This window comes from Varanus komodoensis, unplaced genomic scaffold (assembly GCF_004798865.1).
Source record: "Varanus komodoensis strain SLA01 unplaced genomic scaffold, ASM479886v1 scaffold1, whole genome shotgun sequence".
Lineage (NCBI taxonomy): Eukaryota > Metazoa > Chordata > Lepidosauria > Squamata > Varanidae > Varanus > Varanus komodoensis.
Window position 1 is genome coordinate 18712327 of NW_025335268.1, and position 14131 is coordinate 18726457.

Genomic DNA, 14131 nt, shown 5'->3' on the forward strand with positions numbered 1-14131 from the left:
TCATACTATTTTATCAGTTTTATCATCAATTCCTTTCCTAATTATACCTAGTATGGGCTTTACTGTTCTTAGAAGCCATACACTGCAGTTGATATTCTCATCAAGCAGTCCATCACAACCTCAATTATTTCTTTCTTGGTTACTCACCAGTAGCTAAGATCCCATCAACTTTTATTTGAAGTTGGAATTTTATATTGTATGACATGGATGCTACTATAGTGATTTAATTGTCTTCACAGTATTGTTCAAGAGAATCTTAGTAACTTCAAATGTCACTATTTCATGTTAGTAATAATTGTGTTTCACTAGTTTTTTCAGTTAAAATGTTGAGGGCAGTATTTCTCTGACTCCTTACATTTTTGGGTATTATTAGGAAGTTCCTGTAATGTTTTTGCCTTCTAGAAATATGTATGTATCATCATCATCATCATCATCATCATCATCTGTTTCATGACCCCAAAGGAATTGGACTATTTGCTCAACAAACCCAGTGAAAGCTACATATTTCTTCTATGCTGTTTGGGCTTACTGGACTCTAGAACCTCAAGAACTTTCTTCATAAGTATCAGACAATTTTGCATGCAGACTTATGACATGTATATAGAACTGCACTTCAGACTTCCAATTTTCATATTTTTCCCAGAACAGGCACTCCTTTCAGTGAAAACAAGAAAGACAGGTTGCTAGTCACCTGACCAAAACAAAGATACAAAACTCTATATAAACGGAACTTGAAAATACCTGCTTTGTGCAGGGTAAATCCATGCATACTTAAACAGAAGCATTACTGTGTCACGCAGCTTCTATCCAGGAAACTGCATTAGCAGTGCAATCACTCAGCAATGTCACTCACTGTGAGGCAGGGAAGGTGCTCAAAAGAGACTTAAGAATTGGGAAGAAAAATGATATTGGGAAGGAAATGTTTTATGTCATAGAATCATAGAATAGTAGAGTTGGAAGGGGCCATGAAGGCCATTGGGTCCACCCCGCTGCTGTTGCAGGATACCATGTTACAATATCCTACTCAGATGGCTGCCCAGTTTCTTTTTGAATGTCTCTAGTGTGGGAGAACCCACCACCTCTCTAGGCACCTGGTTCCGCTGTCACATTGCTCGGACAGTGAGGAAGCTTTTCCTGATGTCCAGCCTGAATCTGGGTTGTTGCAACTTGAACTGATTATTCCGTGTCCTACACTCCGGCATCAGCAAGAAGAGATCTCATCCTTCCTCTTTGTGACAGCCTTTGAGGTACTTATAGAGGGATATCATGTCCTCCCTTAGTCTTCTCTTCTCAAGGCTGAACATGCCCAGTTCTCTCAGTCTCTCCTCATAGGGCAGCATTTCCAAACCCTGGATCATTTTTGTTGCCCTCCGCTAGACCCTTTCTAAATTTACCTGCATCTTTCTTAAATCTTGTGCCCACCACCTCAGCTACTGTAACTATGCTTGCTGAAAGGAAGATTTCCTCCAACTCTTCATAATGCCTTTAGAATAAGCAAGGTAATGGTCTCGAAAAATTGAGAGGAAATTTTGATAGGCAGAGCTGGGCAAGTGAGGTAGGTGGATGCATTGAGCTGTTCTTTGTTTGAAGTTAGCACAAGTCCAGCTGCCACTGATTTTTTTTTATAGCCTCAGTTTTCCATCTTCTGGAGAGAGTGACTTGTTCTTTACAATGGATGTTGGTATACCAAATGTTTAGGCAAACTGGTACTGCCAAGTACTTTGCATATGTTGGTGCAGACCTCTGAAGAAAAGATTTTTGGAACCTATCATGAAAGCCAAAATATTCAGTTCAATTTAAACAATGGAGTGTTCGATTTTAAAAACAGCACATTTTCCTATATCCAGTGTTTAAACAAACAAAACTTCTGACATTAAATGTTTCAGAGTTAGTGTCACTTACCTTAACAGCATAGTTGGTGAATAGCTATTGGCTTTCTTAGCATGCCTTAACATCCAGATGCATATTTTTAACAAACAATTGTCAGCCCACCACAATGGTCATTCCAGTCCCCCCCCCCAACCAATGTCATAGAACATGATGGACTGTTTTAAAAAGGTTCAGTTTTGAGAAACAAATTTTGAGAAACAAATTCCGTATGTGCTATGTCCATTGAGACTGAATATGTAAGCTACAAGTCAGTGCAACTCATGAAGCACAGATAGAAATTTGTGCATCACAAAGGGTGTTGCTAAGTATATGAGCTGCTGCTAGCTACTATTTCTAGCTGTCATGAAATCAGTGTGCACACGAAGGTCATCTGATCTGGAATTGACAAAGAGATGCATTATTGCTTCAGCTTTTAAAGGAAATGGGCATATGTCAGAGCCCATAAAGCAGGGCTAGGCAATTTGTGACCCTCCAGTTGTTTTGGTTTACAACTCCCATCATCCTTAACCATGAAAAGGGAGGGGAGTTATCCCCTTCTAGATGTTCTGGTCTACAAGGTGCCCACACCCTGCTATAATGCTATGATATGAGAGCCAGTGTGGTGTAGTGGTTAAGAGCATGGGACTGGGACTCAGGCGATCCGGGTTCTAGTCCCCGCTCAGCCATGGAGCCAACTGGGTGACTTTGGGCCAGTCACGACTCTCAGCCCAACCTACCTCACAGGGTTGTTGTTGTGGGGATAAGATGGAGAAGATGTAAGCTGCCTTGAGCCCTTTGTAGGAAAAGGCAGGATATAAATAGAAAAATAAATAAATAAATAAATAAATATTCTTAACAATTTTCTTCAATCTGCTATTCAACTATACTTCCTACTTTTACTAATTTTACCTCCAACATGGAGATATTTTGTCATATTTGATGTTCATCATAGAAAGTTCTATAGAGTACAGTGGCTTCTTGTCTTTGTGGCTCTAGAAGTTGGGCTCCGATTCCACCTAAGCATGTTGTCATCCATCCATCCATCCATCTCAAAAATAGGTAATTACAGGACTACAAATCTTTTTAAAAGTATTCATTAACATTCTGCAGCATATAAAATGTTACATACTATGACAAAATATTTAACAGGGAGAACAAAAAGCACAATAGCAGCAAGGTATTAATATCTAACTACATTACTTTAAAATAATTAAAATACAGAGAATGAAAGTAACAAGACAGTGATTTGGAGGTCAGTCTCTCAGATGGTTACTGGTGCGAGATCTGCGCCCTTTCACAGTTCCCAATGATTCCAGTGGGGCTTCCACATGAATTGTGTTCTTGTTAAATGAACTAACCAGTAATGGAAGATGATTATCACTTTTGACTTCTGAAGGGCATTAAAAAATTCAGAAGAATCAGTAAACAATGATACATCAATACTGTTTTTACTCTTAAGAAAAATCAGTGTTAATTTCCATATTACCTTTCTAGAGTACCCAACGAACTTCAATGGAATTTTTACAGTGCAGGTTCAGCTTTCAATTCATTTTAAACATTTAATACAAGAACCTATTGCATTTATTACTAATCAGTTTCCTTACCTATGCTAAAGTTTATTTTTTCTCCACAAAAGCAGATAGCTGTGGAGAATAATTAGATGTCATATAGTGTAAAAATATAGTGTTTAAAACACTGAAACAATGTGTATGAATTAAAACTGTACAGCATCTGTTTTTGTTCAATTACATCACACTTAAGTGAACAAAAATAGTTGAGTTCTACATGCTCCAGAGGTTTTTTTTTCAAGGATTCAAAAGTCCAAGCAGGCAAGGGAAGTAGTAAATATGCTGGAATTCAACACACTGCCAAACAAACTGAAAGATCTGAACAAGTCATGGAAACCATCTTTTCACAAGAATTAGCATGGCTGTCTTTCACAGTTCTCTTCATGTAGGACACAAAACTGTAAAAGAAGATACCTATGCATGAGTATTACTGTATTGGCTCATCTCAAAGCAGTGTTAGGTACAAACTAATCAAACTGGAACACTTAGGGCACAATCCTGTGCATGTTGGGACAGAAGAAAATCCTACAACTTCCAAGCACATTGTCATCAAACTGGGAGTTGTATGACTTTTTTCAGTCTAAACATGAATAGGATTGCAACCTTAGTTCTATATTCTAGAAGCTTTACCAAATTAAAAGTAATTGTTATACATAATGAATATGAACATCATCCCCATCACACAAACAAAACAAATCCATAAAGGAACACACACATACTACCATCAACTACTTGCTTACAGAAATGAGTTAAATAGAAGATCATGTCTTTAACACTGGGATTAATTTCTTTTAACAAGGAAGATGTATACAGAATTCTCTGAAGAATTCTCTGGTACTTCATGTAGCACTAATGAAAGAGCATTTTAAAGACTCAGGGGCAAAGTGTATTTTCTCTCCTGACATGTAGAGCCTATAGATTATGTACAGAGTGAGTCAAGACATGTCCTTTACATATTCCTCATTCCTGTTTCACATCTAGAAAACACAAACCTCAGAGCAATCCAGCTTTCAAACCAATGCTAGCACAACACAAAAGCAAATGAAGAAGTCAGATTTCATTTAAAGTATCGAAATAAGCACATATATTTCCTTATTATCAATTTGCTAACCTTAAAGAGTGTAATTTATTTAAAAATAAATCTGTATCTTTTTAGTAATAAAAAATAAATGGGCATTGAACACTGATTATATAATTTAAATTAGTACAAGAAAAACAAACTAGCAAGCAAAAAACTCAAGGCCTAAATCTATACAAAAAGTCATAAAATATTCTTTCATCTTCCTCTTACAATTATTTTTATTGTTTCTATAGTGTCCAATACCTAAAGCTCTCTGGGCTACTCACACCAACAGATAAAATACAATAGACATATTGACAGAAGGCATTCTAGATACTTTAGCAATGAAAGTTAATACTACAATATGCCACAATTTAAAACACTGTACAGTTAAAACAAAATATTGCTTTTGGTTTTTATGAAGATGCTCTTCAAACAGAGCTAGTGAGGTATAAAGTCTCTTTTCGACCTTCAAAAAAGTTACATGGGCCTCACTGAGATGAGACAGAAGCAAATAGCCTTTAGTATTGGCAGCTTCAAACATATGGCAAGCTGTTTAGAACTGTCATGCATGCTGCTGGCAGGCAGATGTGTTTCCCCCCAGCAGCATTAATGAAGGGGTCTTAACTCTGAGTAATCTCCAAAATGCATGCAAATGGCTTGCATCCTTTATGAATTAGGGATGTGTCTAACACCAAGAAATCAAGCTTGAGTTCAGTAAGTTCCTACCCACTTCCAGATCAGAAGTTAATGAGCCTGATTTTCTTTTAGGACCTCCACCTCTAAGACATGCCACGATTTGTGCATTAAAAACACCTTTGTGTGATTTGCACACACTGGACATGGAAAACTAAATCTTTCTAATATTATTTACACAAATGATGCCAAACTGATAAAAAATTACCTAAATCATGCCAGGTTTTTGGATTCTAATTTGTGCAAATCACACTAGAATGGTGTATTTTTCAACTTTCAATTTGCACAAACTGAATGTATTGTCTTGACATTTTTAAATGTACAAATCATGGCCCATCTTAGAAATTGACATTTGTGAGCTGGCTGGACCTGCACCACACTAAGTTGGTGTCAATGTGTGGCTGGCAAACCAGAACTTGGGGAGACAAATTGTGAAAAGCCATTAGACTTTCACTCCTTCCTTGGATTCTTCACAAATCTCTAGCATGGTCAGCAACAGAGGTTCTCTCAGAACTCTTGACTCTTAGGTGTCTTGGGGGTCCATGGAGAATGACAGAAATCTGGTTACTGTTAATTCTGGAGAAAGCAGTTCTTGGTCTACGTTTCAGCCCATGCAGGAGAAATTGACTGACATGCATAATGGGTGGATGGAAAGAGTAGAAGCTTGGATAGGAGATATGCTGGAGGTCATGTGAAAAAATTTTTGTAGCAGGCTTGAGACCTGTTTTGCCCGGAAGACTCTGGCATAACCCAGTCATGATTAGATATCTTTAAATCCCATTCTATGAAAGTTAAGTATGTATTGTATAAATTAAGCCAAATATCGTAACATTAGTAATATATATTTCACAATTATTGTGCTACTCTCACCAAATAAATCACTACTGCAGTTTTCTTATGGATATTCTAGATTATATTTACAGGTAAGGGCCTGAATTTGAGATAAAAATCAGTGCTGCTCAGTTCAAGAACTTAACTGTCAAAACCAGTGTTTTAAAGTAAACATTGTATACTCTGTATATTGTATACAGAGTCTATATATAAACATTGTATAATATACAATGTATAAACAATGTCTATATATAAACATTGTATACTCTGTATACTCAGAGTATATTGTATACTCTGACTGTTTGAAAAGTTAATGTATGCCTGACAACATGTGCACTCACCTTTCAAAATGTAATCTGTTAATAAGCTTGGCACTTTTTCACTGTCTTCTTTCATTGCATGAAGAACTGTGGAGACGATCAGTGAAAGAGCAGCTGTTTAGATAATTACTTTCCATATGAACATGCAATTTAGAGCAGCTGTATTAAAGGGAATTCTGCACACCACTTTCCCCTAATTTTATCCAAGAAAAAGAAAAAGATCCCCCACCCCAAATCCCTATTTCTGATAAGCAGAAACAATAAGCAGTCATAGTGGTCATAATTAAAACATAAAGTACCATAAAACAATTATACATATTGATAATACACATTTTTAATCTCAGTATTTTAATAACTAACAGCAGCCAAGCAAGTGGAAATGATACCTTAAAATACCATATGGTCCATGAACTGATTCAACAAGATAATTGACATTCATTGGGTATATCTATTCCTTGTGTAGCAGGGGACTCAAGTGGAACCTAGGATAGAGAAAGCTCTAAAGCAGCACATGCATATCCCTTTTAGTGGTTGCTTTGACAGGTTAGGCTGAACATCAACACAACTAAGTAAATAAGCAAGCAATCCTTGGAGGCAGAACAGATGCAAAGGCTACTGGAAGAAACCAGGAGCCAACTAGTATTAGGTTCTCAAAGTTGATCTTCCAGCCCTTTGCCACTGAGTGTATGGAGAGCACCTGAATGAAGAATATCAAACAAGTCACGGAAGTCATGAACCATGATAGAGAATCAAACTGCAGAAGCTCCTTCATACTTCAAGGCTTCTCATCTAAATGTAGTCTGGACCTTCTGATAGTAATGTAAGGAGCTGGTATATATTTTCATAGCACTGAGGTATCAAAATTATTTATAAGAGAAAATTTCTCCACAATCCCTTCATCCTGAATTTGTTGATTCTTCACTGCACTGGGGATATCTTTAGTCATTAATTAATTTTGTCCTATGGAGCATTCCAACCTGTCCTAAAATCTGGTAATGCAGTGAAGGAAAAGCTAGAGATAAAATGTCATGGACATCACAGGTGCCCTTCCACTTTGACAGTTACGTTGTAAACCAGATTGATCCAGCAGCATAGTAAAACTGGTGGATACTCAAACTTTAATTCAATTTCCTAGAAAGGCACCAACTGAATATAAACAGCATTACAATAATTATAGTCTCTTTAAATATTACATAATCCTATTTGCAAATAAAATCAAAACTGACAGTCTGAATGAAAGGCCAAGAAACTGCATTATTTCTCACATTTGTAATGGCTCTGAATGATGCCTCTAAGATTTCCAAAACAAATTGTGTAAATGTCAGAAGATTAGATATAAAAAGCATTGTATGTTTATGTATTTGTTACATGTATAATATTTAATTGTTATATATAAAGCACTGCCCAGGTATGGCTTGGCTGATCCTTCTTCAGTTTCCACATGCTTTGGATAACTTCCAGCATTCCTGACCAGCCATGTTGGCTGAGGCTTACAGGATCTGATGTCCAAAATATTTGGAGGGTACTGTTTAACAAGGGCGGTCTTCCTTCTTAAACTAAAGATGCCCTTAGCTGCTATTCTTTGGCACAAATGTGGCCTCTGGCCACATTAAAGAGAAGAGGTGAAAGCTATATCCCCCGTAGGTCTGACTGGCTCCTGTCTGGGTCCCAGAAGCAGGAGACTGTAGTATCACTATTTGTGGCCAGCAAGACTGGAGGGGTAGATGCTAGGTCTCTTTCTAGCTGCTTCATCCTCTAAATAATCTAATTATTATTTTTAAAGCACTTCCAAAACAAGCACTATACAATCATGTTCAAAGCAGCTCCTGTCTGCAACAGGCTTAGATTCAAATAGACACAGGTAACCATTTAAGTTGTTCACCTGTATTTTGATGAGGGTATTTTTACTACTTCTCTTTTCTGAATATATAATTTTAAGTTCAATAAATCAATACATTGAACAGTTTCAATGCAGAAGAGCAAGATGGGGGTGTGCATCTCATTCATGTATCTGAACAGTGTCCAAAATCGTATCTGCATTATTTAATGAAGGAAGGAGTGAGATGAGAAAATTTCCTAGAAGAAATTTTATCCAAATGAAACTTCTTGGACTTGCTTTTTAAATACTAAATAGAAGACAATTCAGCTTAAATCCATCATTATAATTTTCACTCAATAAGAAAACACAGTTGGGAAAAGAAGTACAGAATAACTTGTCTACTTATTATGCTCCTAAAGAAGAACTAAAGTTCTAGGGATGCCTGCAAGATTATGTCTATGAAATTTCTATAAAAGTAGCTATGATTCACTTTCATTTCTTGAAAGCCATTGGCATTACTCCAGGAAGGAACTCTTGGAATGTGAAAAACATTTATGCCTACATGGTTTTAATTCATGTCTATGAAACACTCCTCCCACAGCAAATTCAGTAATGACTTCAGTACACAACAGCTCCAATGTCCAAAAAAGGAAGAGGTATTTGGGATCAGATGCATTTGTGTGGCTTGAAGAACATAAAAAATGTGCTTTAAGAATTTGCAAAATTTGGAAAATCTGGCGAAGAGCATAAGCTTTTGGATTTATTGTTGAACTAATCCTCCAATTGTAAACCAAATATAAGCCTAACTCTAAGCATGGTTACTGTGTCTAATCAAACGATAGAACATATTCCCCCATACAGTAGTTAGTATTTAAAAAACTACCAAAAAGGATACTGTTTCCAAAATCAAAAATGGAGTAATATTTTGTTATGGAAAGTACCACTGTTGAATTCTGCTTGAATTGTGATACCCAATCACAAGAAACTGCTTTTTAAAGACTGTGTAACATGTACAGGTGCATTTCAAGTGGAAGAACTAAGCTGCTGCAAAATTGTCCACAGCAGTTGCTGTAGGTTTCCCTGATTTTCTTTCAGATTGATTTTAAAGAAAGTGAGGCTAATTTATAATTAAAAGTTCACCATACAGAGGAGTGAAACAATGCACAACTTCTATAAAAAAGAGCAGAACCCAAGCTTCATTTGTATTTATGAGTGGCATAAATGTAATATTTGGTTCTTTAGTCCAAGAACTGTCAACTGTTTTGCACTGAAATTACACTCATGCAACAGCTAAGAAACTAGTGCTCTAAAGAAATTAATTAGCAGATAGAGTCAGAAAGTCCATCACTGAATTAGGACTCAAGTTTCAGCTAGTCTGTGGAAAATGACACCATTAGCTCTTTACATAGCACTGTGGTTCCAAACCTTTATGAATGATGAAGGGACATTTCAATAATGTTTTCCCTAGTTGAGAATCAGTGCCTTCATTCTGGCTTTAATTCTTACTAAGCAGCTTATACCTATCATTGGTGAAAACATATTTTAGCACATGCAGGAGAGAGGGTTTATCTTTAACATAACTGTGTGGAAGTTTTAATTATTATGGTTATCTTTGGATACAGACAGGGAGCCCAGAGTGGTTTGGCTAATCATACATGTACTTGGCCTCTCCTGACTGTTTAAAACTAAATGGTAGAAATTAGCCTGGGTGACTGTGTTTGCATGAAATGGCAACCCATCATTGGCAACTAGTCACAGTGGGCTGCAGTGTCGTATTAACTTAGAACTGTTCTTGAAGGTTTGGGGCTCAACCCAAGAAATGGTTTGTTGTAGGGGTTAAACCAATGATGCGTTGCAGTTTTGTCTGAATCCAGAAGACTGATCCAACTGTGGGTTGTGGCAAGCAAGTTGTTCAGTAAGAAGAGCAACCAACCCCACAAACTGCTCTTGGCAATCTTTTCTGTGCCACCAGTAGTGACAGTCATTCCACCAATGCCCAAGCTGAAATTTTGAGATACTGGCTTGCTATCTCTTACTTTGAAAGAAAGCTACAAATGTATGCACTTGAGACGGTTTTTAACCTTTTTGGGAGAGGGGCATCCTTTGGAGGTGTGCAATTATGACTGCCTGAAATGTGGAGCCTTGCCTGGCCAGTACCCTGATAAGCGCCTGCTCTCAAAGTGCAGCAGGCAGGTCCCACGGACACTAACAAAATGAGAGTGCACGTAGATTGATTAGCTAACTAACTAATTTATTTTCTATACTGTCCAATAGCCAAAGCTCTCTGGGCAGCTCACAACAGCACATTAAAAATCCAATATAAAACACACCATAGTAAAATAGAATAAAATGTTTACAATGCAAAATTTTAAAACAAATCAGTAATGAAGAGGCTTTTGCCCCAAACAGCAGTGGTGAATCTCTCCCTCAATTAGTAGTGTGATTTCCTTGTTTTCAAGTACTATCCTGTCAGTGTGCTCCACCTTCTCCACACTTCCCTGAACCTCTAGGTTGGGGTGGTCCAACACATGGCCTAAGGGTGGCCCCCAAGGCCTTGCTCCACTGCATGCTGGAGAGTTTGTCAGCTCATGTACATAAGGCTCAGTGAATCAAGTGGGTCATATGGGAAGGTTTCTGGGTGGAAGAAACAGGGAAGAAAGGAACAGACCAGAGAAGTGGGCATTGTACCTGTGCCTGGAGAAGAAGCTGTCATTCATTTAGTCCTAAAATCATCTTAAAATTAAGCAGTGGTTTCTCCCTCAGTTAATGGTTAAATATTTTAATTGGGGATATTAAATAAACATATTGCATATACTTTAACACAATATGGAAATGTAATTCATTTTGCAGCCACTGTGTTGTGTGTCATTATGTGGCCTTTGAGGTACAAAAGGTTGGCCCTCCCTGCTCTATATACTCCAGAAAGTAAGATCCAGATTCCACTCATATTTTGTACATACTTTTGACAGCCTTTACCCAGATTTCATGGTTACATATTTCCCTATTCTCTGACCTACAAAATCCTTAAATTTTCCAGATTTTTCTTGTACAGAACCCTTTAACAGGTGCCAAAAGCAAGTGTTTCTAAAAAGGGCATGGGATATATATATATATATATATATATATATATATATATCCCTTCAAGAAGACCCTGGGAAACTGGGAGTGAAAGAACAACCCATGGTAAAACTGATTTTCTTTTGGGTGTATCATGAGTTGTTCATAAACCCTAGCTGCACAGTTTATACACTGGGGGTGTGTGTCATGTCATGTGAACTTCCCCACTGATTTGAGAATATTAATGTATGCCCAATGGCTAAACTACATGGTGCACTGAATATCTACTCAGCATTTTAAAAACGTTTAGCATAAGCACACAGAATCCTGAACTGGACCACTGTGTGCATGTGGGGGAGGGGGGGATTAATCCTTCCTACCTAGCCACTTATCTCCTTTATTTTACCCATCCCTACCAAGAAATACTCCTTCATGGATCACTGCCTTGTCGTGGTGAAGGGGCTTGTGTAGCTCAATGAAGCTATGAGCTATGCCGTGCAGGGCCACCCAAGACAGACAGGTCATAGCAGAGAGCTCTGACAAAACGTGATCCACTGGAGAAGGAAATGGCAACCCACTCCAGTATCTTTGCCATGAAAACCCCATGGACAGTACCAAAAGGCAAAAAGAGATGACGCTGGAAGATGAGCCCCTCAGGTCGGAAGGTGTCCAATATGCTACTGGGGAAGAGCGGAGGGCTAGTACTAGTAGCGCCAGAAAGAATGAAGCGACTGGGTCAAAGCCGAAAGGACACTCAGTTGCAGATGTGTCTGGTGGTGAAAGGAAAGTCCGATGCTGCAAACATCTACACTCCATAGGAACCTGGAATGTAAGATCCATGAATCAAGGCAAGCTGGATGTGGTCAAACAAGAGATAACAAGACTGAACATCGACATCTTAGGAATCAATGAACTAAAATGGACAGGAATGGGTGAATTGGATTCAGATGATCATCAGGTATACTACTGCGGGCAAGAATCCCTCAGAAGAAATGGAGTAGCCTTCATAGTCAATTAAAGAGTAGGAAAAGCAGTACTGGGATACAATCTCCAAAATGACAGAATGATCTCAGTTCGAATCCAAGGCAAACCATTCAACATCAAAATAGTCCAAGTCTACGCCCCAACCACTGGTGCTGAAGAGGCTGAAGTTGACCGGTTCTATGAAGGCCTACAACACCTTCTAGAATTAACACCAAAAAATGAAGTCCTTATCATCATGGGGGATTGGAATGCTAAAGTAGGAAGCCAAAAGATAACTGGAATAACAGGCAAGTTTGGCCTTGGAGTACAAAATGAAGCAGGACACAGGCTGGTAGAATTTTGTCAAGACAATACGATGGCCATAGCCAGGGCTTTTTTTGTGATAGAACGCACTGGAACGGCGTTCCGGCACCTTTTTTTCCAATGGATTTTATGAAGTGATTTTGAATCGTAGCAGGTCAGCAGCAAATATCATTAACATAGTGCCTGCAGGCTGCTTTTGTGTCTGCTATCTGATAGTGAGATACTGAGGGCGCTGCTCTCACTGCTCGGCTTGGGATTGGTGTGTGCGGTCGCGCGCTTACTGCTGGTGACGTGAGTTCCGGTACCTTTTTTTTTTTTACAAAAAAAGCACTGGTCATAGCAAACACTCTTTTCCAACAACCCAAGAGACGACTCTACACATGGACATCACCAGACAGTCAGCACAAAAGTCAGATTGACTATGTGCTCTGCAGCCAAAGATGGAGAAGCTCTATACAGTCAGTAAGGGAACTAGACCAGGAGCCGACTGTGGCTCAGATCATGAGCTTCTCGTTGCAAAATTTAGGCTTAAATTGAAGAAAGTAGGGAAAAGCACTAGGCCACTCAGGTATGACCTAAATCATATCCCTGATGAATATACAGTAGAGGTGACAAATAGATTTAAGGAATTAGATCTGATAGACAGAGTGCCTGAAGAACTATGGTTGGAGGTTCGCAACATTGTACAAGAAGTACCAACTAAAACCATCTCAAAGAAAAAGTAATGCAAGAAAGCAAAATGGCTGTCTGAGGAAGCTTTACAAATAGCTGAGGAAAGAAGGGAAGCGAAAGGCAAGGGATAAAGAGAAAGATACACCCAACTGAATGCAGCATTCCAGAGAATAGCTAGAAGAGATAAGAATGCCTTCTTAAATGAACAGTGCAAAGAAACAGAAGAAAACAATAGAATAGGGAGGACCAGAGATCTGTGTGGTAATTACTGGGGCTAAATTCATAATGTCCCTGATAACCACAATGGGGTGGTCACTAACCTCAAGCCAGACATCCTGGAATGTGAAGTCAAATGGTCCTTAGGAAGTCTGAGCAACAACAAAACTAGTGGAGCTGACAGTATTCCAGCTGAGCTATTCAAAATCTTAAAAGATGATGCAATAACAGTGCTACACTCAATATGCCAGCAAATTTGGAAAACTCAACAGTGACCACAGGATTGGAAAAGGTCAGTTTACATTCCGATCCCAAAGAAGGGCAATGCCAAAGAATGTTCAAACTACCGCACTATTGCACTCATTTCACATGCTAGCAAAGTGATGCTCAAAATCCTACAAGCTAGGCTCCAGCAGTATGTGGACTGAGAACTACCAGAAGTACAGGCAGGATTTCGAAGAGGCAGAGGAACTAGAGATCAAAATGCCAACATACGCTGGATCATGGAGAAAGCTAGGGAGTTCCAGAAAAACATCTACTTCTGCTTCATTGACTATGCTAAAGCCTTTGATTGTGTGGATCACAACAATTGTGGCAAGTTCTTAAAGAGATGGGAGTACCAGACCATCTTATTTGTCTCTTGAGAAACTTATATGTGGGTCAAGAAGCAACAGTGAGAACTGGACATGGAACCACTGATTGGTTCAAAATTGAGAAAGGAATTTGGCAAGGCTGT

At 38.5% G+C, this 14131-nt stretch overlaps 1 protein-coding gene across 2 annotated transcripts in view; it reads right to left on the bottom strand.

Annotated features, from left to right (window-relative positions):
• Window positions 1–2947: 2947 nt before the first annotated feature.
• FEZ2 (fasciculation and elongation protein zeta 2) overlaps window positions 2948–14131 on the bottom strand; it is a 26494-nt gene continuing 15310 nt past the window's right edge. For both annotated transcript variants that reach the window (XM_044455794.1, XM_044455716.1), the window contains 2 exons: window positions 6366–6431; window positions 2948–3835 (listed from right to left, as the gene is read on the bottom strand). In XM_044455794.1, the coding sequence (XP_044311729.1) occupies window positions 3819–3835; window positions 6366–6431 (83 nt within the window). In that variant the 3' untranslated portion in view covers window positions 2948–3818. The remainder of the gene's footprint in view (window positions 3836–6365; window positions 6432–14131) is intronic.